Source organism: Ambystoma mexicanum, chromosome 8 (assembly GCF_040938575.1).
Source record: "Ambystoma mexicanum isolate Mex_15411 chromosome 8, UKY_AmexF1_1, whole genome shotgun sequence".
Lineage (NCBI taxonomy): Eukaryota > Metazoa > Chordata > Amphibia > Caudata > Ambystomatidae > Ambystoma > Ambystoma mexicanum.
Genome location: NC_090929.1, coordinates 821168851 through 821194038, shown reverse-complemented (window position 1 = coordinate 821194038; position 25188 = coordinate 821168851). Strand labels below are relative to the sequence as shown.

At 45.5% G+C, this 25188-nt stretch overlaps 1 protein-coding gene across 7 annotated transcripts in view; it reads right to left on the bottom strand.

Annotated features, from left to right (window-relative positions):
* USP54 (ubiquitin specific peptidase 54) overlaps nt 1-25188 on the bottom strand; it is a 2840272-nt gene that overhangs the window by 1476696 nt on the left and 1338388 nt on the right. For all 7 annotated transcript variants that reach the window (XM_069610693.1, XM_069610692.1, XM_069610695.1 and 4 more), the window contains exon 10: nt 2776-2944. In XM_069610693.1, coding sequence (XP_069466794.1) covers nt 2776-2944 — 169 coding nt within the window. The remainder of the gene's footprint in view (nt 1-2775; nt 2945-25188) is intronic.

Here is a 25188-nt window from a genome sequence, read left to right as displayed (position 1 = left end):
AATCCATGCAAAATTTGGTAGACGTGGTTTCAACGGTGTGGATTTGTATAGCTGGACAAACATACACACACACACATACATTCAGCTTTATAAAGATGTTAAAGCAGCTTGGAATATAGCTTTTAAATCATATTAATTATAGTTATATCCATATTAACGGGAATATAGCTATTATTAATGCCATTATTCAGATTTCAGGAATACTGCACTGTTAATGGAATGGTATACAAAAATGCTAGAAGTGGGAAGTGGACTGCTGGGTGATGTAAAGCTCTGTAAGCAGGGCTTTGTTTTACTAAAAACTGACAATATTAGACCTACCGGACAAATTACTAATGCAGATTTATTACGTCAAAGAGTTTTTATATAACTCATCAGTCAACTGTTTACAGTTCTGTATTCCATTGGTGAGACAAACCAGAGTAAAAAGACTATTCAGTTATAAGAACAACCTGAACTCTAGCAAAAAATGCTATAATTTAATACCTCCCACTTGCTAAATTTGAATGCAAGCCCAAAGAATTCAATGGCAAATTCTGTTGTGAAGTGTTCCACCAATGCATGCATAGCAAGAGTGTAGAGCTGTTGCTGAATGCTAATGTCTTGTTGTGGCGAGGAGCCAGAAATGAGAAGCGGGCACAGAATACTTGTGGTGTTTGCCATCAACTTTTATTAAATAACAAAGGGGTTGGAAAATGTCTCATTGTCCCTAATCAAGGAGGTATTTCCCTACCTCAACCAAAAACAAAGGGCCCATCCTGCGTCAAGATGTCCAAAGTAAAAATGCCCTGTGTCCAAAATCCTATCCTAGCCCTCACACTCTAAAAACAACTCTTAGGTGCTAAGGGTAATATCTCTGACTTGTAAAGTGCTCAAATGTTCAAGTTCAACAAAAAGGTATACAGCCAACAAAAGGATAATGTTCACAGTTCCAGGACATGATTCCCTTCCCTAGGTTTCTCTCCACCAAAACAAAAGTGCAAAAAAATAACCAGGAAAAATGACTCCCTTACCCAGGTCCCTTTCACATTCACCCTAACCCAAAAAACCTAAGGGCTTGAATCTGCCTTGGGATTCTCACTCACAAAACAACACCTGGTATACTCTCCTGCCAGGTTCTTTCATATAGTACCTTGATACAATTTGAGTGTTGATCCTAGACTGCCAAAACATCTGGTATACTCTCTTCTGTATTTTTTCCAGCCAGGACTTTCTTTATGCAGTTGACTTTACACACGACTCAGTGTTGCCTGGTATATTCTCCTGCCAGAACTCTCTTTATGCAGTTTGCTTTTACATAATTGACTTTGCCCGGTATACCCTCCTGTCGGGGCTTTTTTTTTGCAGTTTACTTTACACACGTGGCTTTCCCTGGTATACTCTCCTGCCAGGACTTTCCTTATCATACCATATCCCTTTGGCTTCCCTTCTTGGTCTTCCCCAAGTTCTTACTGTGGGTACCTGACCCCAATCCCCCTGTCTAGGGCTTCCGATGCCATGCCTGACAGTGCTTCAGTGCCCCAACCCTTTCCCTGGATTCACTGGTTGCTTTCTTGCACTTTCTTTGCGTCCCCAACTTCGAATAAGGTGCTTCTCCAGCTCTCGCTGCTTTCTCAGACCCTGCAGGCAGTTCTGGTAGGCATTCCGTCCTCGGTCGGCGTCCCAGCTACCTCGGCTGTCAGTAAGCACCACGTGCTTCCTTTCACCTTGCTGCAGCCTCAACCGAGCTGATGGAGCACCACGCCGCTCACCAGGCTGCCTTCTCGCTCCGCCTTGCCACTCTGTCTCCTGTGCAGCAGCCACTGTACTCCCGGTCGCTCTGCTCACTGTCCTTACCACAGCTGGGTAAGAAGACAACAAATTCCATACTTCCCTTCCTGGCATGGTTTTAAACTTTGTCAGGCCAATTGGATTCTTTCAAACTGCTGGTGTTAGTTCTCATTGGGAGTAATCATCATTCCTCCTTGCCTCTTCCTCGTCTCAGTTTGTGTCACTTTGTTCGCTATCTGTTATTGAGGAGTACTGTCTGTGTATTTGTAAGTGGATGATGGCAGTATGCCACTAGAGCATGAGGAATGGAGGTAATATCATTAAAAGGGAAGGGGGATACTATGTCCCACCGGATAAGGATATCTCCCCTGATGTGGTTCTCCATCTAATAGCCATCTCCAAGGTCAGGATAAGGTAGCAGCTGCCCTCCCCTGGCCACAAGAGGAGAGGCTGCCTAAGGGAAAGGACTGATGACATCATCAGATTAAACACATCCCCTAAACAAAATCAAACTAATGCTATACACTAAATGCTATTAATCCTGTAGATTATTCCTCTTCTTATCGATCATTGTTGCATAGTTATAAAAGAGTTGCCATGAACGTAGTGATGATAGTGTAGGGATGCAAATTCTAATAGTATCCAATGTGAATGAGACTTTAGAAGACTTGTGTGTCATCATAAATCTAAAGAAACGTACACAAAAACACACCACAGTGGCAATAAGGGTGAGTTTGGACAACTAGAGCAATGCACTGATGGCAGTGAACTCACAATAACCAGAGTGTTTGCATAACGCCAAGAAAAATTGGATTACTGTTTTGGAATCTTGAAGGAGGAAAGCGATCAAACACGACCACAATAGGAGTAAATGTCCTGTTATCACAGAACCTAGATTTGCAAAAATCCCAACCTTTTCCAATTTGCAGCAGTTGTCCAACTCATTCCATTCATATTCTACTCATTTTCAATCATTGATTCAGTGGCAATTGCAGACAGTTTTACCTGAGTCTTCGCTATCATAGCATGTCCTGCTGTACTGTCGAAGTTCTAATTGAGATGAAGCATCCAGCATTGACACTGGGGTACCTCGTGGATCAGCATAAAGTAGAAGTAAGGGTTGATAATGACCCTTGATGCATTTGGTCACAACATCTTTCCATTTTGGACCAATCTGTAACAAATCCAGGAGAAAAGAAGAAAAAAATCAGCTTTATATCTCACGGAGGACAAACACCATTTCTCTCTGCTATTTTGCAATAACGAAACATGAATAAAATCTTAGAATTTTTTTGGCACATGGCAACATGTTCATACCCCTGTGTTGAAAGTTGCCCATTGCATTTGTTAAATGGTACCCTAAAAGAATCATTTTTGTGACACAGGAAACAAGGTAATTTCCAGCAAACATTCAGGAAGGATATGAAACTAAGCATGTATCTGAACTGTAAACTAAGAGCTTTTAGCTCAAAGAGCAACAAACCGCCATGTCCCATTGGGAAAACATTGTGCTTCAAATTCAAGGACTGCCACAAAATGAGAAGCATTTAGATGGGTTATGGCTACATGTGTTAGTTATACTTCAAAGAAACAGCATGTTTCCTTTTCAAAAGTCATTATAAAACATGCATATTGTGACTAATCCAGGGAATGTATTCCCTCTCCCTATGGGGGAGCCACCCCTTTTGGGACTACAGGGGTATGCCTGCTATGCTTAACACCCCCTAGAGGGCAGGGCAAGTGGGATCCCACTGGGGATGACCCACCCCATTTTCCCCCTTTTAGAGAACAGGAAATCCCCAGAAAGGAATATAAGTTATCCTCTCTTACCTCCAGACCCCAACAGCTTTGTTGGCTAAATGAGAGCTACACTGTATAATAATTAGAAACTTCCTGTGTGAACAGCTGGTTTGGTATTTCCCATCCTCGCCTGGTACGCAAGTACAGTGGATAATCCCACCTTTTGAGGAGTGGCAGATAAAGACCAGAGAGGCCCGTAGAGCTGGAGAGGGCCAGAAGCAACCCTTGTGGGAGGTGTGGCATGAAAGAAGGAGAGTACACCAGGTGTGGCGGACCCTGGAGCAGCTGCTAACAGGTCACTCACAGTACCTGTCGAGTGAGGAGCTGGCAGCGGTCTGTCCAGAAAAGCAACGGGAGATTGAACTCCTCCCAAGAAATGAGTATCCAGCGTACATGGAAGCAGTCACTGGAGTCCAGTGGGAAAAGAGAGCAAGGTGCATCCGGGGCTGAACCACGTGAAGCCATCAAATAAGTGGTGCCACATCAGACGATCTCATCAAACCTCCTGGAAAACAGAGGTACACTGTGGCTCTGGGGAACCAGGAGGAGGCTGGAGGGACCCAACAAGACCCCAAAGCAGGTGAGACGCAAGAAACCTCAAGGCGGGGTGAACACACAGAATCCCCAATGTAGGGGGAGAGCAACGAGGCCCCAAGGCGCGGTGAGAGCAACTAAACCCTTAGGCCGGCTGAGAACAATGAATTCCCAAGGTGGGGTGTGTAAGGAAGGCATTGCATCAATAGTAAGACAGACGCAAGTGACCACAGTTCAAGGGTGTTTATTGAACTTCAACAAGGGTGTGATAAACGCCTGTCTAATCCTAAATCTACAGATGGGAGCAAGCTACGACCATCAAATAATAATAATGCAGTCCTAGTGGAGTCGCATCAAAATAAAATGGCCTATACTAAAATAAAACTATTGCCAATCCTTACCTCTAAATACAAATAGTGTGGATTAGTGTTCATGAAAAAGGAAGAAGTGTTCACAAAATGACATGTCAGAATGTTCAGGCAGGCGGCCTCCCTTCCCCTCGTTTTCAGCATGGGAAAAGGCAGTTCACTGAAGCACAGCACACACTCTGGCTTCTTCAGCACGAGGATACAGTTCCATTACCAGCATCAGGGCCTTCTGTGCCTAAGTCTCTTTACTTATCAAAGTGTCTTGATTCAGAAGGCTTGATGTATCAAAAACAAAACAAAGTTATTTTCCTCTTCTAAGTACTCAATTCAGGTGTTTCACCCTGAATCCCCCTCAGCCGGGCTCAGATCCCTTTTAATACCACAATCGTTACTTTGGATCCCCCTCTTCTAGGCTCAGATCTCCTTCTCCAATGTTTAGAGAATATTCATTCTCTAGTGACTCACGGTTCACCCCAAATCCCCATCAGCTGGGCTTGGATCCTTCTACTTGCACAATTAGTCTCCCTCAGCTAGGCTCGGACCAATCGCAGTTCATATTAGCTATTGAAGACTTTCAAATGTGCACAGGGTTTAGCTTGAACCATTGTAGGACCACTTCGATTTCCCAATTCACAACTTACATTTGACACCTCTCAATTGAATACCTAACAGAGACCTTTGAATGTGCACCCAGGTGGTGATGGATCACTCTGCATATGGGATCCATCTTGGCTTCAAAATTTCAGTCACTTCTTGGATGTTCAATTATATTTGTTTCGCTCATCACATACGTTTCACACACTGTTCTCTTCAGAGTTCTTCATACAATGTTGCCGCTTGCAACCTTGGTTCTAACACAGACCGGTCTGCTATCAGTCTCCCAGTTTCACCGGCCGTGCTGCCTTTACAGGCGCTGCTTCGTTGTAGGAGCTAAGGACAGTAATCCACCTTTTATCCGTGTAGGGAAGTGTGATGGAAGTCAGGCGTGTGTACTTGTCAGTAATTGCCTGACTCTGTCTGACCATTGTGTTGGGACATGTCAGGTATACAGCTCTGGTGTAAGTCTGTTTTCTCTCGCAGTGATCTATCCGCGAGAATGTGCTAGTGTCGGGAAAGGGCGGGGGGGTTTAGTTCCTAAGTATCCTAGCTGGTAGGATGGCAAAAAGGTGTTACAGGGAAGGGTATATTGCATCTCGCCATCCGGTGTCCTACTCCCACTCACCGAAGACCCCTCATCCAGGTGATCCTCACGCACTGGTCCACTGGATCTAAAAGCGATGTCCGTGCCCTGGCACCTGGATGACATATCCCTGGGGACTAGCGGGTGAGTTACCTTCTGGTGTCGCCCACAACCCCCGCTCACTATTGCGGGGGACTCCCCGCAGCTGAGCCTGACCTTTTTTTTTAAAGGAAAGAGGAAAGGACCCTGCAGCGCCGGTTCCCGAACCCAAAAGTGAAAGGGAACTGGCGTTGCAGGGACAGAGCGAGACGGAATGCAAGGTAAGTAGGGGGGTGGGGGATAGGGGATGGGTGTGGGTAGGGGTAGGAGTGTGGGTGTGGGTAGGGGTTTGGGCAAGTCGTTCATGTTCAGGAGAGAAAAGACCGAAGATTATTTCGAAAAAATAATCTTCAGTCTTTCTCTCTCGAACATTTCTGCCTCAGCAACAAAAAAAACCCCCAAATCTATCACTATTATTCAAACCAACCATATTCCCTCTTGCATGCATAAGATGCAATCAAAGATATATCCTTCAGGCACACACAAATCTCTAGACTAGATGCATAAACCTACTTTATGTGCATAGTACTTAATAAGACAACCAAACTGCAAGTATCAGAATGCAAAGAGCTGTTGGTTAAAAAGTCACAACAAACTAATGGTTGGCCAGTCTGCATCTTTGATGGTCACTTGCCAATTGTTTCTTCTACAAATGTGGTTTGGCACGCTTACAAAATAATGTACCTCCATATTTAGAATTCTGCAAAATTTGAAAAAGAAACAGGTATCTATACATATTAGATGCTTCATTTTGGAGGAAACCTCCGATACGATGTCTATGTACACAAACCTAGCCAAGAGCAACAAGCACAAATAAGAATGTGTGGGTAATTAATGTTTAACAAGCGGTTTACATTGATGTTAAGTTGCTGCTTGAGGCATTTCACTGAACTCTGGGAATACATCTTTCATCAAATGAAATACAGAATGATCAGTGGAAGAGAAAAGGAGAAACTCTATGAAGCCAAAATTGCACCAAATCAGTTTAACAATCTTCTCTGCCAGTGATTAGCAGATAACATCTAGAGCGAGCTTTGACTCTGAAAAACAGAACATGTAAACATTGTAACAGTTGGTGAAATGTGTAACGAAACAGTGAGAAATCTGACATCAGTGGACATGCCAGAATCTCTTACTGCAGTCCTGGCTTCCTAACCCAACGACTTTCTCTACACAAGAACCCAATAGTGAAACTTGCCCCCCTCGAAGATGGCTGCCATCACCAGGCTATTACCACTGAGTCCAAAGCATGATGCGGCCCGCGACCCTCTGCAACATGATACTGATCTATGGCAGCTCTGCGATTCTCCGATTGAAGGATTCCAAAAGAAATTGACCAGTTTTGTATCAAGCCGGAAGGCTTGGCCGGCGATCCCCACAGGAGGCCCCCATAAAAGTCCCATACCTGTCTGGGCTGCCTTCATCTCCAGCACCAACAGGAGCAAGAAATGCAAGCCCCTCCAGCAGCTCAATGCATTGCAGGAGGAGACTGACAGCACAGTTCATATGGAATCATTGGAGCACACGTTCCCTTTGAAGATGGCTGCCATCAAGCAGCCCATTACCACCGAGTCAGCAGCTTGACAACATGATGCTGCATCTATGGCAGCTCTGCAACCCTCCAATTTGAGGATTCCAAAATAAATGACCAGTTTTGTATCAAGCCAGCCCGATTGGCCAGTGACCCCCACAGAAGGCCCCTATAAAAAGCCCACGCCTGTCTGGCCAAGGCCAGAGTGCTGTGTCGCCAATCCCCTTTTCATCCTTCCTTCTCCTCCTCTGCTTATACTCTGCCAGCTAGCAACATCTTTGGCATTAATGGCTTTGCTCTCCGCCTGATCTCTTCTTTTCAGCGAGACCAAGATATTAAGGTCAAGTTTGGCCCTTTCTTGTCAAAGTCTATTGTCTCCAAATTCTCCATTCTAACACTATGGCTCATTAATGCCTGTCCGAGACCTCAGTCAGATCTTATTGGCCTCTTTACAACAATTTTTCAAGCCAATGCAGATGATGCTCAGATTGCTTACAATCATCAGAAATCTGCATTTCCGCACCTTCACATCTTGTAACGCTCACCTGAATCCCTCGGAGGCGCAGGTCCTGGCTGGGAGATTTCAGTCTTCTAGGGTCACGCGCAGGCCTCTGGTAACACCCTGGATGGGCCCTCTCCTCACCGTAATTTTGACCTGGAGGGGGAGGTGTCTGCAAGTAGGAGAACAAGGGGTTAATGTATGTCTGGTTGGCCAATCTGACCTTCCCCTTTCTGGACTCCCCACGTTACTCGTAGACTGAATGTGCTCACCTTAGATAGGTGAAAGCGGAGCTCTCGATCCTGCGTCTGTGCAGGGGCGCTAATGCCAGTTGCTTCACTGGTTAATAGCCCAGCCTCTTGATTGCAGAGGATGAAGTCGGGGAGCAAGGCCGTCGTTAGCCGCACGGACGGTAATTGCTTGAATATGGAGTTTTATTTATATGTCCCCTTAAATGTCTCTTGCCTTTGCAGGTCCGGTATGCAGATAAGGTAAGCGAGAAGAATGCCGGGGCTCGTGAAGGCACGTAAGCAAAAGAATGTTATTCGAAGTTAAATGCACTTCTTAATGTCTCTTTTCCCTTTTTCAGGTAGCCGTAGCAGCCGGCGTTGGAGATGGACGCCGAGGTACGTGCCGGAGTATGGGCAAGCAGATTACAGCTAGAAGGCACGTGAGTAGTGATGGCGTACAGTGCCCTTAATGATGTCTTTCTTGTTTTTGCAGGTGCGGTTAAACAGCGCTTGGCGGAGATCGAGGCGTACGTGGCACAGGTAAGCAAAATTATCACGACACGGAGGTTCACTTACCACTGTTCTTTGTTTCCGCAGGGTTGCCGGAGTATGAAGAGTGCGGTACACGGCCTCGGAATGCTCCGATGGACGAGGCAAGTGCAGCGCTGGTTTTGCCTTGTCCTAACCTGGTGTCCTTGTTCTCTTTCAGGCGCTGCTGAAGACTGAAGACTGGTTTCCGGGAGGTAAGACTGAAGATTTCTTGTTCACAGATGCAGAAGCTGAAGATTCTCTGGAGCTGACACGAGCTGACAGGTGAGCGTCCTGCTGCTAGTGCAGAATAACGCGAAGCACGTTGCACTGATCGGGTGTGGTTAAAATAGGCTACTGGAGTGCTTAGGTGTCTCCTTCCACAGCCTCGCCCAGGCAAGAAAGAAGTTCCAGCTTCCAGAACAGTTCCAGTATCCAGTCCCAGGGAGTGGTGCTGGCCACACCCAGAAGGTAAAGTAGTTCCAGCCAGGAATGGATGAGGATATCATCCTACAGGTAAGTGAGCAGCATGGTCTGCAGCAGGTAAGTTCACCCGAGCACCATTCCTCTCAATATGAGCCCGGCGCTTCCTGTGCCGGGACTGGGTTCCCTTATGAGCCTGGCGCCACTGGCGCCAGGACAAGGTCCAAAAGGCCCCTGTGGGGACCGACTGGTGCCTGGAATGGAAGTTGTGACCCTGCTTCCAAGGATGTTGGGCTGGGTCTGACTCTTTGGAGGCAGCGGTCATGACAGCACCCCCCCTCAAGGCCCCTCCAAAGCTTGTCTTCTCCGGAGGCTTTGGCTTGTTGGGAAAAGTCCGATGAAACTTCCTGACTAGACGAGGTGCATGGACATATTCTGAAGGCTCCCAAGATCTCTCCTGGGGGCCAAATCCCTTCCAATCAATCAGGTAGTACAGTTTTGATTTGGAAATTTTGGAATCCAAGATGTTTCGAATTTCAAATTCGAGTTCTCCATCAACCTGGATTGGCTCTGGAGGTTTAGTCAAACGGGTTCCGGGTTGCATAGGTTTTAGGAGAGAAACATGGAAAACGGGATGTATCTTCATCCGAGTAGGTAGTTCCAATTTCACAGCCACCGGATTTATCACAGCCGTGATCGTGTAGGGTCCTAAATACCTTGGGTTGAAGGTGCGTGGTCCTTTTAGGGATAAATGCTTAGTGGACAGCCAGACTTGATCTCCTACTTGGTATTGAGGGGCCTCTTTTCGATGTTGATCCGCTCCTTTCTTATACATTTCCTTGGCTCGTTGAAGGTGGGCTGTGGCTTCCTCAAATGCTTGAGTTATTGTCGCATGCAGATGGTCTACAGCGGGCGTTCCGAGAGCTTGAGGTGGATCCAAATTAGAGGTTCGAGGATGAATCCCATACAGCAGAAAAAAAGGGGTTTTTCAAGTTCCTGAATGGATTGAATTGTTGTAGGCGTATTCAGCAATCCAAAGGACATCCTTCCAAGTGCCCTCCGATTGTTGCAACATGCAGCGTAGATATTGTTCCAGAGTTTGGTTAGTCCTCTCAGTCTGCCCGTCAGTTTGGGGGTGATGGCTGGTGGAAAGTCGTACATCAATTTGCGCTAAACGACAACAACTTCGCCAAAAATGGGAAATAAATTGGCTCCCTCGATCGGAGATTAACACTGAAGGGAAACCGTGCAACCGGACGATGTTTTCAAGGAATTCTCGGGCCAAAACGGGAGCTGTGGGTAAACCTTTCAGTGGAATAAAATGAGCCATTTTTGAAAAAAGGTCCACGATTACTAGAATTGTGTTGTATCCGGCGCAGGGGGGTAAATCCGTGATAAAATCCATTGAGAGAGTATGCCAAGGGCATGGTGGAATGTCTACTGGATGTAGCAGACCTGCTGGTCTTTCCTTCTGACTCTTGTTTTGTGCGCAGATGCCGCAAGAAGCCACAAAATCTTTAATATCTTTCCTCCAAGATGGCCACCAATAATGTCTTTTGATTTTCTCTAAGGTTTTGGCAACTCCCGGATGTCCTTCTATTAGAGAATCATGGTAGCAGGTTATGACCTGCTTCTGTAAGTCAACACATGGCAAATATAGTCTTCCTTGGAAATACAATAGATTCTGATCTATTGTAAAATCTTTTCCTTTCAGTTGCCAATTCAATGAATCTTCAGGAGTTATTAGTTGACTGACTTTTGCTTCGATATCTTCAAGGGATAGCGTGTTGATTACTCCCAGTATCTTTTGTTCGGGGATTATTGGTACCGGCTCTGGATTAGCTGTGTGTTTGTCTATCCCTATTCGGGAAAGGGCATCTGCTTTTCCGTTCTTATTGCTTGGCCGATACGTGATCACAAAATCAAATTCCGCGAAGAATAATGCCCAGCGGAGTTGTCTCGAAGATTGGGCCTTGGCTGAATTCAGATACTGGAGGTTACGATGATCAGTGATTACAGTAACAGTGTGCCGGGCTCCCAGGAGATAATGCCGCCAGGCCTTAAAGGCGGACTTAATTGCCGGAAGTTCTTTGTCCGTAATTGTGTAGTTGATTTCCGGGGCCGAAAATTTGCGGGACCAAAATGCCACAGGGTGTAATTGGTGTGTTTCGGGATTTCTTTGTGATAGCACAGCCCCCATTGCGAGGCTGGATGCGTCTGTCTCGACGATATAAGGAAGTTCTGGACGAGGATGCTTTAAGACTGGAGCGGAGATAAATTTGGCTTTCAATTCTTGGAAGGCTTGTTCGGCCTCTGGAGTCCACTCGAATTTTTTATTCTTTTTCAGAAGGGCCGTGATGGGTTGAACTACTCGAGAGAATTCTAGAATGAATCTCCGGTAAAAATTAGCAAAGCCCAACATGCTCTGTACTCCTTTCACAGAAGTTGGGGACGGCCATTTGGTGATAGCGTCCACCTTTCTTGAGTCCATGTGAACTCCATTGGGTGACAAGATGAACCCCAAGAATTCGACTTCCTTTACATGAAAAGTACACTTTTCCAATTTAGCAAACAAACGGTGTTGGCGAAGTCTCTGTAGAACCGCTGTGACATGTCTTCGGTGATCAGCTTCTGAGGATGAGTATACCAGGATGTCATCGATATAAACAATTACGCATACATCAATAAGTTCTCGGAAAACGTCATTCATAAAGAACTGGAAGGCGGCTGGAGCGTTACATAGTCCAAAGGGCATTACTTGATACTCAAACAATCCGTATTTAGTGCGAAAGGCCGTCTTCCATTCGTCACCCTCCTTAATGCGTACCAAGTGGTAAGCTCCTCTGAGATCTAGCTTTGTGTATATGCAGGCTCCTTTAACTTGGTCCAATAATTCGGGAATCAGAGGCAAAGGATATCTGTTTTTGACTGTAATCTGGTTCAGGGCGCGATAGTCGATACATGTTCTCAGGTCACCTTCTTTTTTCGGAACGAAGAACAAAGCTGAAGAAACTGGAGATTTCGAGGGACGAATGAATCCGTTAGCCAGATACTGGTCCAAGTATTGCCTGAGATGGAGATTTTCTGGCTCAGTTAGAGCATATATTCTACTGCACGGAGGAGTAGATCCAGGTACTAGGTCTATCTGGCAGTCGTATGACCGATGCGGGGGCAAGGTGTTGGCCTGATCTTTCTGGAAGACGTCGCGGAACTCTTGGTATTCTGGAGGCAATTGGGGGCTCTCGGAAGCGATGGCTGCTAGCCTGTTATCGGTTCGAGGATAGCAAGTTGGGGCGCATTCTGGAAACCGGATTACCTTGGCTCGCCAGTCTATCTGAGGATTGTGCTTTTCCAACCAAGGAATTCCCAGGATTACTTGAAACTGTGGGGCCTTGATTACATCAAACACAATCTTCTCCCGATGTCCATCTTGGCATAGCAACGTCACTTCCATGGTGGTGTGAGAAACCGGTCCGGAAGCTATTTCTGTACCATCCACTGTAGTGATTACGTCTTTAACCATCTTAGAACATAGAGGAAGATTCATCCTGGTTGCCATATCTTGATCTACATAGTTACCGATTGCTCCGCTATCAATGTATGCTTTAATAGCATGCATGCGATCTGGTCGATCTGGACTTATGAGGACCATAGGCATTACCAAATGCGAGGTCAAGGAACTGGTTTTAACGCTCGGCAAGCGGACCTCTACACTTGTCGGGCGAGGTAGTTTCCCGATTCTAGTTTTTTAGCATTCTTATCGGAAGCTCCTACAGCCTTCTTGACCGGTTTCACTGAACAATCACGAAGGAAATGTCCGGAATTCCCACAGTAGAGGCACAGCTGTAATTGTCTTCTCCTTTCCCGTTCCTTTTGGGTTAATGGTCCTTTAACAACCCCTATCTGCATGGGCTCCACGGAATCTTTTCCTTTAGCGGAGCTCTGAGGTCTTGAAAATATTTGGGTTTCAAATCTGGAACGATCGGTCTTCCTGTTCTGTAGCCGGTGATCTAATTGGACTACTAGGTCGATATAATCGGAACAATCTTGCGGAGGATTCACCACCTGTGCTAAGACATCTTTAAGTTCTCCACGCAGCCCTCTGTAGAAAAGCGTGATTCTCTTATCCTCAGGCCACCTAGTCTCAACCACCAGTCTGTTAAAAGATGCTATGTATGCCAGGAGATCCTGATTCCCTTGTCTTAGTGATAGGAGTTCATTGTCCAAGGCCTGCCCCTGTGAGTGTCTTGCGAACAACTTTTCCATACTGGTCTGGAAATCTTGAAAGTTATGGAGGATCGGATTATCCTGTGTCACAAGAGGAATGGACCAATCTGCAGCACTACCGCTAAGATAGGAAAGTACGAACGCTACTTTGGTTTGGTCAGATGGGAATGCGGCGGGTCTACATAGAAAGTGCAAGCGGCATTGGTTGATGAATACTGCAAACCGTTTTGGATCACCTGAAAAACGTTCGGGCGGGGCCAAAGGCACATTCCCTGGCAGATTAATTTGCACCGGATTATTTGAGGTTGTAGGAGTGTAGCTCCCTCCCGAGGCAGGCAGAGGCGTCTGTCCCGCTTGTGTTTGTAACAACTGTCTGGCCAGATCATCCGTTCGCTCTTTGGAAACGATCAACTCCCTTCGTAAAGCATTTGTCTCTTGGCGGGATGCCTGTACTTCAGCTCTCAGTGCCCCAAGCAATTGGGCCAATTGATCTGTGTCCGAGGTTTCCATTGCGCCTGGGTGGGAAATTTGCGGTAGGCTTCGCGTTCTGTAACGCTCACCTGAATCCCTCGGAGGCGCAGGTCTGGGCTGGGAGATTTCAGTCTTCTAGGGTCACGCGCAGGCCTCTGGTAACACCCTGGATGGGCCCTCTCCTCACCGTAATTTTGACCTGGAGGGTTAGGTGTCTGCAAGTAGGAGAACAAGGGGTTAATGTATGTCTGGTTGGCCAATCTGACCTTCCCCTTTCTGGACTCCCCATGTTACTCGTAGCCTGAATGTGCTCACCTTAGATAGGTGAAAGCGGAGCTCTCCATCCTGCGTCTGTGCAGGGGCGCTAATGCCAGTTGCTTCACTGGTTAATAGCCCAGCCTCTTGATTGCAGAGGATGAAGTCGGGGAGCAAGGCCGTCGTTAGCCGCACGGACGGTAATTGCTTGAATATGGAGTTTTATTTATATGTCCCCTTAAATGTCTCTTGCCTTTGCAGGTCCGGTATGCAGATAAGGTAAGCGAGAAGAATGCCGGGGCTCGTGAAGGCACGTAAGCAAAAGAATGTTATTCGAAGTTAAATGCACTTCTTAATGTCTCTTTTCCCTTTTTCAGGTAGCCGTAGCAGCCGGCGTTGGAGATGGACGCCGAGGTACGTGCCGGAGTATGGGCAAGCAGATTACAGCTAGAAGGCACGTGAGTAGTGATGGCGTACAGTGCCCTTAATGATGTCTTTCTTGTTTTTGCAGGTGCGGTTAAACAGCGCTTGGCGGAGATCGAGGCGTACGTGGCACAGGTAAGCAAAATTATCACGACACGGAGGTTCACTTACCACTGTTCTTTGTTTCCGCAGGGTTGCCGGAGTATGAAGAGTGCGGTACACGGCCTCGGAATGCTCCGATGGACGAGGCAAGTGCAGCGCTGGTTTTGCCTTGTCCTAACCTGGTGTCCTTGTTCTCTTTCAGACGCTGCTGAAGACTGAAGACTGGTTTCCGGGAGGTAAGACTGAAGATTTCTTGTTCACAGATGCAGAAGCTGAAGATTCTCTGGAGCTGACACGGTGAGCGTCCTGCTGCTAGTGCAGAATAACGCGAAGCACGTTGCACTGATCGGGTGTGGTTTAAATAGGCTACTGGAGTGCTTAGGTGTCTCCTTCCACAGCCTCGCCCAGGCAAGAAAGAAGTTCCAGCTTCCAGAACAGTTCCAGTATCCAGTCCCAGGGAGTGGTGCTGGCCACACCCAGAAGGTAAAGTAGTTCCAGCCAGGAATGGATGAGGATATCATCCTACAGGTAAGTGAGCAGCATGGTCTGCAGCAGGTAAGTTCACCCAAGCACCATTCCTCTCAATATGAGCCCGGCGCTTCCTGTGCCAGGACTGGGTTCCCTTATGAGCCTGGCGCCACTGGCGCCAGGACAAGGTCCAAAAGGCCCCTGTGGGGACCGACTGGTGCCTGGAATGGAAGTTGTGACCCTGCTTCCAACGATGTTGGGCTGGTTCTGACTCTTTGGAGGCAGCGGTCATGACACATCTCAGTATGCCTCATCCAGGCTTATGACTGATGATACACAACAACCTCTGCCTGAAGGTCTTAACGATGTAAAACATCTATTTTGATCAACAGATATCCACTCCCCTTCCCTTTGTCTCCATCTCTGGGACACCTGTCCACCCCAGTCACTTCGAACAGAAACCTCAGAGTCTTCTTTGACAATCTGCTTTCCATTGGGCCTGAGATTTGTGAACTCTATGAAATGTCCTGGTGACCTCTGCTATGTTACTGGCATGCCTTGACTATTCCAATAGTTAATCTCTAGGCTGCCGAATAACCTAAAAGAGCAAATAAAAGTAAACCTGAATAAAGCTGTGAGACTCATCCTGGGCCTCAAACCCAGGGACCACATCACTTCGACTCTGCTATCTTTGCACTGGCCCCCTGTTAGATTTGACGGATCTAGGCAATTACTCCCTTCTTTCCAAGGGATGAGGGGGCACCCGCTTTGAGGCTAGGGAGATGAGCCCACTAGGCCAGACCCTCCCGAAGGTCAAGGAAAGCAGGACCTCACTGGGAGCGACTCCCCTATGTGGTACAAGGACTCACATTCCTTTAAGGCACTCCCTTCAAAGAATAAAATGTCTACCTATATAGAAATAGACAAAACTAATGTTACAGCTATATTGCCTGCAACCAAGACTGACAGCACCTTTCTATTGGCACAAGGTAATGCTGGAGACCAGCTGAACTCAGCTGTGGACGTACTGCAACACAGCCCCCTTGATATACGTGAATGTGAATATATAGACGAAGAATCGTGAATGGAGAAGAGAGAATCCTACAAAGAGGCAAGACTCTAGCGTACTGAAGGACTGGAGGGGTGGAGACAAGCTAAGCCGCAGAGCCAGTGGTATTTTGAAAGAGAAGCAAGGAAGCAAAGATGCTGCAAGGCCGGCTCCGAGAGAGGTGGCCCAGTCGAATGAGAGATAGCGATGGGTGAAACCGTCCAATTTGGTGGTGTGACCAGGCTGAGGCCGTGATGGGTCAGGGACCTGAGAAACAACACCAAGACCAGGAGAGAACAGAGGAAAGAATTCTCCATTCTGGATACAAGATCCAAAGAGTCTGCAGCACCAGACAATTTCCGAGAAGCAGATGCCTACGGATGAGACTCAGCCAAACAAGAAACAGAGATGGGAAAACAGTCTGCCATGGTGGCGTCACGTCTTGGTGCGTAATCCCTTTGATGGACTGGTGGTAAGGACAGTGGTCGAAAACAAGAAGTGGAACTATGTTCCCTACTGGCCTGCACCGCTCCCCAGAAACCCAATCGCCATACCCCATCCCATGCACAATACAAACCCCCAAACACATGCACCTGCTGTTTAAGGGAACGTCCAGTGCAATGCACTGAAAGCGAAAGTTTCAACTTCTTCCTACACTTTTATTTTAAAACAAAACCATTCCGGAACGGTTTCTTTTTAAAATAAAAGTATAGGAATGGTAAAACTTAATTAAAAGTAGTATAGGAGCACACCTCCCAACCGCTCCCGCCCACATCGACCACTGGGTAAGGACACTTTCCTCCTGAGAGCTCCATACCTGTGTTCAGAAAACTACACAAGAGTACCAAGGGCTCAGATGACCGATGAGGAGTGCAAACAGACTCTCTCCCAGCTGAAGGGAGAAAAGGGGGAAATAGGTTAGACTGGGAACCAATGGCAAAACACCACAACTGATTATAGCATAAAGAATTTGTACCTGAACCCCCTACCATTACGGGTGAAATGTAGTTTAGGAGTCGACGCAAAGGTTCAAGAAAAATGTCCAGAATGAAAGAGGGGGTCGGGGGGTGGTCTTACCCAGCTGGCATGCCGCTGTGTCCAAGAAAAGAGTAAAGGGAAACTAACCTGGGTGGAACAAGGGCGCAACTAAGGGCAGTCAAATCTACAAACTCCAGTAGATGGCAATTCCAAGGAATAGACAATGTCAAACAGTAGTTCTCAGGTAAAAGGTTCAGCACGATAATCTGAGTCGAGGAATCCAGAAGCAAAGTCGAAAAATATTAAGTTCCACAGGAAGATTGGAGTCCAGCACCTAAGAGAACATAAGACAACAGAGCCAGGAAGGGGAATCCAATTCAAATCCAGGGACAGACTAGAGATCAATAGCCAAGAGAGCAAACACACGCCAAAGCACATAAGGGTAATGCAGCAGAGTAAACAGGCAGAGAAAGCCAAGGCCGGGGATACAGGAGCAGGGAAAAATCGTAAAAGGCACATAGTAAAAGCTACTCACAAAAAGGGTTGAGAAGCACTGATCTCTCTGTGGCAGGTTCCTAAATGATGCTGAGCATGGGCGATGAGCGCTGTGCTTCCTTATGTCATGCCACATTGCGTGACGGGCCGCTGACGAAAGTGGTCCATGGCGAACGCCGGCGCCCAACCAGCAGATTACAAATGCCTCACGAGTTCATGTTGCGCCAGGGAGCCACGCGATGGTTGGAACGTGACAGTACCTCTCGGCAAGGCCATATCTCCCCCAGGTGACAGGCAAGCGTAAAATGTTTTTTGCATAATCTCAGGTGCGATCCTCAGGACTGTAGCCTTTTCCAATCCAACAAGTAAAACCTCTTGCACTTTCGGATACGAGAATCCAAGAGATCCCTGACTTTGTATTCTTCCACTGGTAGGGGCCTAGAAGGCAAACAGGGCCCAGGACGGCATGGAGTGAGCAAGGCCGAGTGGAAAACTTGGCGGATCTTCCATTTCATTTGTAAGGCCAGGACTGCGGTTACAGGATTGGTCAACCACATGATACGATTTGGACCCACGAAGCGGTGTAACAGTTTGCATGGACATGGAATATTCAGAGGTTTTGTGGAAAATCACGCCATGTCATCTGGTTGGTAATTGGGCACCTCGGACTGGTGTTTATACACCTGTTTGGCAACTGTTTTTGCTGCCTGTAAACACACAGGGACTGCTGCGTGAGGGTCCCTTTTGTGCTGCAGACTGTCTTCGGCAGCTGGGATGGGAACCGTGATCGAATTGTCTACCAGAACTGAATGTAGATGCTGCCCATGCAGGGCATACAAACAGTGAGAACCCTGTAGAAACATGATCACAATTATTACATGCACATTCTGTAACTTTAAAAGTGGAAAATCTTTGAGAACTCCTCCACCAAACTTCCTTGTCCATTGTTTGCCTAATGAAAATCTACCACTATAGGGAATCACGTTAGTAGCAGCAAACTGAAAACTAGACAAACACAATCAAAGACAGTAACTAAAAGCGGGGGTCTAAGTCCATTGACAGGACACCATCTCTGTGGTCACTGCACAGTTTGTAAATACACTACCAAATCAAAAGAAATTGAGATAGGCCTAAGTACTAAATGGCAATGAACACATTTCTCAAACTGTAACACAGAGTTTGTGATCTATATGATCACGTGCCCCTGTGGACGAAGATATATAGGGAAAATGAATATGAAAATTAAAAACCATATAATAGGGCACCGGAGCTGCCTAAAGAATAAAGTATTGACAGCACCGATGGTCAAACACTACATGGAAGCAAACCATACAGGAGATGACCTAAAATGGACAGTACTGTTGACCATAGATGGACATGACACTAACAAAAAGAAAAAAGCCTTACTAGAAAAAGAATTAAGACTTATTTTCTTAACTAAGAGCGACAGGGAAGGTCTCAATGAACCGATCCAATGGATTAAAATATAATATCTACTCTCAAGGTAGCAGCACTATCACAAGATGTAGATATAGAAAATAATGACTAGAATCTACTATCCCTTGATTATTAAAAACGATGAATATAAGGCGTTACAATCCGTTTACCAACATGACTGTTGTTAAAACAACTTCGAAGGGCTAGAGCAAGTCTAAGAGTATGTTATACACAAGAGTTTTGAAAGTCTCGCGTTAGATTTAGTCAAAGAAATTCTCTACCAAATTCTCTATGGATAGAGTATTTTTTTTGACTAAATCTAACGCGAGACGTTCAAAACTCTTGTGTATAACATACTCAAGGAGCATCCATACTTCTTAAGTTCACATAAGAGGATTTATATTTAGATACTACTCCTCCAAATTAGAGCAAGTAGAGATACTGTATTCTTTTTTGAGGAAATGTTTTCGAATTAGAATAACTTTCACAAAAGTTATTTTTAAATCGCTGGAGAGGCGGAAACAAGTAATAAAGAAAGGACCAAGTGAGGATACATATAGACGCCCAAGATGGCGCCCGCACATCGAAGCCGGATGTTAACACAGCGTTCGGAACCTCACGCCTCACTAAAGGAGCGCGGTCCAACTAAGAGAATAGAATATCGTTAATCCCAAGGTAAGACCACTACAAGTATTCAAAGAGGGTCCTGCTACCCATAAATACGAATTGAGAAGAGCTCGAGTGAGCTGGTAAAACAATAGTCTTCTGAACATTTTATGAAAACTTAGCGAGTGACTACTACGTATACTTAATTTTACAGACAGCCAGTGTGACATCTGAGACGGAAGGGTTGAACGCGATAACTACACGAGACGAACTCCTCCATTCCCTTAACAGAAGTAATACAAAATAAAGCGCTAATTCTACGACTATCACCAGAGAATTAAGGTAAATAGAGAAATGATTGAGGAGACATAAGAACACTCCCTCTAGTCTTAGAAGTGATAACCATAGACCCATTGGTCTTTCCGTCCAGCTTTCCTTCTCGCCCTCAACACTAAAGCACCATTGGAAAATAGCTGTTTGAGCTATAAGTGAGCGATTTAATATCCTGGGAACAGGTTTGCCACTACATCCTACGGACAGTCGATCCATCTGTCTATACAGGTAACCTCATGACCTTATGATATAAATAGTCCAGTGTGTTCGAGTAAGAGGAGCTCTGTGCTCCGAATTCTAGGGATTTGAACTGATCTAAATATTTTTACAGGTTGAGAATTACATATATATATGCGTAACTCATACCAGAGATGAGAATTCCTATTTGATTCAGTACCACATCTTGCTAAAGTTCCCTCCACGGACCAGATCAGGTAATTTAATGCCTTGGTCTGATCAAAGATTTAATTTAATCATAGAGATTTAACTAAGCAATAATAGCTTACCTTCTCTTATGTTTGTTTTTATCAACAGTTACATCGTAAAAAGCAGAGGCTTTTTCACTGTCAACAAGAGTTGGAGCCAATGTCAACTGACACAATTATTGTATGTCTTGTTTTATTGTAAAAAAGTATAGAGTGACAATACTCCTGAAGAAAGTTCCTATGAATTAGATGAGAACTGAAACATGTTGAGTTTATAAATGTGGTCAAATAATTAACCATATAGAATAAATCCTAATTAAGGACTGAAACTACACTAAGACGCCTAATAAATTCTCAGTAGTAGATCAGATTTGATTCACTTAGATAACTACCTACGTATAAAGGTCTTGTCGTTGTCACCCCAGAATTGTATTTTTATACAGTGTTTTTAATATCTAATGTCAATTGATTCATCTAATTTTATGTATTGTAGAATAAAATATTTTGTATATTGAGTAACAGTACTGATTTAATGTATGTAACTGTTGATAAGAGCTATCTACTTCTTGTTTAGACAACCTTTTTTTACCCATTAAAAGGTAGAGCTTCCACTACGGTGGACCATATGGGATTCCTCTCCAAATGTTTAGTGCTTTAAAAGGAACACCTTACGAATCCTAATATCGCAGATAAAGGCATTTGAGGTACTGTTCGAGGGTAACGTTGGTTCATTCGGTCTGCCCTTCCGTCTGTGGGTGATATGCAGAAGAGAACCTGGAATCTATTCCAAGCAGCGTTGTCATTGCCTGCCAAAAGCAGGAAGTCAACTGGTCTCCCCAGTCAGTGGCGTCAAAGGATGGGAGACCAAACAAGCAGAAAATGTGTTGAAAGAAAGAACATGCTAATGCCACAGCCAAGTGTATCCAATGGCCGCGGGTATCCAATGGCAAGGTACGAAACGTCCACCCTTACCCAGATTGTGTCAACTCTGTTTCCACGGTAAAAGTCCATAGTGACATGAGACCAAGGTTTGTGGGGCATCGGCATAGGTTGGCGTAGTCCCATAAGTTTGTCTTTTTCGGAGAGAAGGCCACCAGGACCAGTGATGTAAGAGTTTGATGGTTTTTCGCTGCTCAACCATTTCAGGGCTTGATGTAGAGTTTCTTCGGTGGGCATGATTAGAGACCCTTGGATAGAGGGCAACCTACCATGCACCACTGCATTTAAGGCTTCCATGTCAAAATGGTTTTGGGCCCATTCATGTATATGTTCTGTGAGACTAAGAGATGGGGAGCATGCACAAATTACATGATCACCCGGCAACACTATTTCATTGACTGTTTCTGGGAACAGTACCAGAACATTGGATTGACTGTGCTTTGTCACGGCACGGTTGGATACCATAAAATCAAAACAGAGTAAAAAATAAATGCCAGTGTCTTGCGCTGGTGCATTTCATGGTCGCAAGGGCTTGGAGGTTAAGGGGATCTGCATAGAGGGTAATCTGATGTCAGGCACCCATAAGATTGTGTTGCCACTCCTTGACCACAGCCTTTATATCTAATAACTCTTGTCCCGCAATGTAATAGTTCTGTTTAGCGGGGCTTTGTTTTTTTGAGAAAAAAGCTACACCTGCAAACGCTTCATAGAAGGACACATGTGTGACAGAATGGCTTGCTAAGGCTGAGATGAACAAGTTACTTCTTACCTGGTAACGGTCTTTCGACGGGATGTTCCTCCGACGTATTCCTTATCTTTGATAATACGTTTCCAGCTTGTTGGCCTCGGAAGTTTTTTCTGTAGAGGGCGCTGCGCGTCGACGTCCGCCGAGTCGATGTCCTTCGACGGCCACCGTATCGGCGCCGACGTCACCATGCCCATAAATAGCCACGCGCTGCGTCCGTTGCTCAGTTCCGTTTTTCCGCGCTTCGTGGGGCCTCGGAACGTCGTTGCTCAGTTCAGTCAGGATAACTAACTATTTCTACTCGAATATTCCTTATACGTTCTCGATGGCTTCTTCATCAGAACCGACGACGCCGCGATCCGGCTTCAAGAAATGTCGTGTCTGCGGTAAAAAAATGTCAATAACGGATCCACAGGATCTGCTTATGGTGCTTGGGATCCAAGCACCATTGTTCGGAGTGTGAGGACTGCATGTCCATGACGGCGAAAGCCTTGAAGGAGCGCAAGGGGAAGCTCGAGAGAGGTAAGTCAGCCAAAACCTCCTCGAAAGTTTCGTCAGCTGAGTCGAGGCATTCGTCTCCTCGCCGTCGAAAACATTCCCATTCTAGATCTCGAAGTAGCTCCCACCATTCGTCGAGATCAAGACACTCAAAAAAGAGACGTCGAAGATCTCATTCCTCGTCTTCTGTGTCCCCAGAAAGGGTCTCCTGTCCCACTAAACACAGTTTTCAAGCTGAGTGGGAGGAATTCAGAAAGAAAATGTTAAGCGTCTTCGAGAACGCGGCCTCGACCCCCTCGAAGACAGCTGAGGGTGATACCCCGGGTGAAAAACCCAAAAAATCAAAACGCCGCGAGTCGCAGCACCCAGCGAAACATTCCACCCGAGAGCGCCATGAGCCATTGGGTAAGAAGGCACCGTCTTCGACGCCGTCGTCGAAGATTCCTTCGACGCACGGATCGGCGCAATCGAAGCCGTTGCCGAAGGGTTCCTCGACGCATCGGTAGGTTAACTCACCATCTGACGGAATGGCAGGCTATAGCGTCAGATGCTTGGGCATTGGAAACAGTTGCCCAAGGTTACTGCCTACCCTTTCTTCACTTTCCTCAGAGTCATCCACCGGGGAACAGCTCTCTAAAAGTTCCAGATCCGCTCCTCTTGCAGGAAATTATAGACCTGCTAGAGAAAGGTGCCATAGAACCGGTACCTGTAGCGGACAGGAACAAGGGCTGGTACTCCCCCTACTTTCTAATACCAAAGAAGGACGGAGGACTGACACCCATCCTGGACTTACGAGAATTGAACAAGTTCCTCAGGAAGGACAAGATATATAGGGAAAATGAATATGAAAATTAAAAACCATATAATAGGCAAGTGAGGATACATATAGACGCCCAAGATGGCGCCCGCACATCGAAGCCGGATGTTAACACAGCGTTCGGAACCTCACGCCTCACTAAAGGAGCGCGGTCCAACTAAGAGAATAGAATATCGTTAATCCCAAAGTAAGACCGCTACAAGTATTCAAAGAGGGTCCTGCTACCCATAAATACGAATTGAGAAGAGCTCGAGTGAGCTGGTAAAACAATAGTCTTCTGAACATTTTATGAAAACTTAGCGAGTGACTACTACGTATACTTAATTTTACAGACAGCCAGTGTGACATCTGAGACGGAAGGGTTGAACGCGATAACTACACGAGACGAACTCCTCCATTCCCTTAACAGAAGTAATACAAAATAAAGCGCTAATTCTACGACTATCACCAGAGAATTAAGGTAAATAGAGAAATGATTGAGGAGACATAAGAACACTCCCTCTAGTCTTAGAAGTGATAACCATAGACCCATTGGTCTTTCCGTCCAGCTTTCCTTCTCGCCCTCAACACTAAAGCACCATTTGAAAATAGCTGTTTGAGCTATAAGTGAGCGATTTAATATCCTGGGAACAGGTTTGCCACTACATCCTACGGACAGTCGATCCATCTGTCTATACAGGTAACCTCATGACCTTATGATATAAATAGTCCAGTGTGTTCGAGTAAGAGGAGCTCTGTGCTCCGAATTCTAGGGATTTGAACTGATCTAAATATTTTTACAGGTTGAGAATTACATATATATATGCGTAACTCATACCAGAGATGAGAATTCCTATTTGATTCAGTACCACATCTTGCTAAAGTTCCCTCCACGGACCAGATCAGGTAATTTAATGCCTTGGTCTGATCAAAGATTTAATTTAATCATAGAGATTTAACTAAGCAATAATAGCTTACCTTCTCTTATGTTTGTTTTTATCAACAGTTACATCGTAAAAAGCAGAGGCTTTTTCACTGTCAACAAGAGTTGGAGCCAATGTCAACAGACACAATTATTGTATGTCTTGTTTTATTGTAAAAAAGTATAGAGTGACAATACTCCTGAAGAAAGTTCCTATGAATTAGATGAGAACTGAAACATGTTGAGTTTATAAATGTGGTCAAATAATTAACCATATAGAATAAATCCTAATTAAGGACTGAAACTACACTAAGACGCCTAATAAATTCTCAGTAGTAGATCAGATTTGATTCACTTAGATAACTACCTACGTATAAAGGTCTTGTCGTTGTCACCCCAGAATTGTATTTTTATACAGTGTTTTTAATATCTAATGTCAATTGATTCATCTAATTTTATGTATTGTAGAATAAAATATTTTGTATATTGAGTAACAGTACTGATTTAATGTATGTAACTGTTGATAAGAGCTATCTACTTCTTGTTTAGACAACCTTTTTTTACCCATTAAAAGGTAGAGCTTCCACTACGGTGGACCATATGGGATTCCTCTCCAAATGTTTAGTGCTTTAAAAGGAACACCTTACGAATCCTAATATCGCAGATAAAGGCATTTGAGGTACTGTTCGAGGGTAACGTTGGTTCATTCGGTCTGCCCTTCCGTCTGTGGGTGATATGCAGAAGAGAACCTGGAATCTATTCCAAGCAGCGTTGTCATTGCCTGCCAAAAGCAGGAAGTCAACTGGTCTCCCCAGTCAGTGGCGTCAAAGGATGGGAGACCAAACAAGCAGAAAATGTGTTGAAAGAAAGAACATGCTAATGCCACAGCCAAGTGTATCCAATGGCCGCGGGTATCCAATGGCAAGGTACGAAACGTCCACCCTTACCCAGATTGTGTCAACTCTGTTTCCACGGTAAAAGTCCATAGTGACATGAGACCAAGGTTTGTGGGGCATCGGCATAGGTTGGCGTAGTCCCATAAGTTTGTCTTTTTCGGA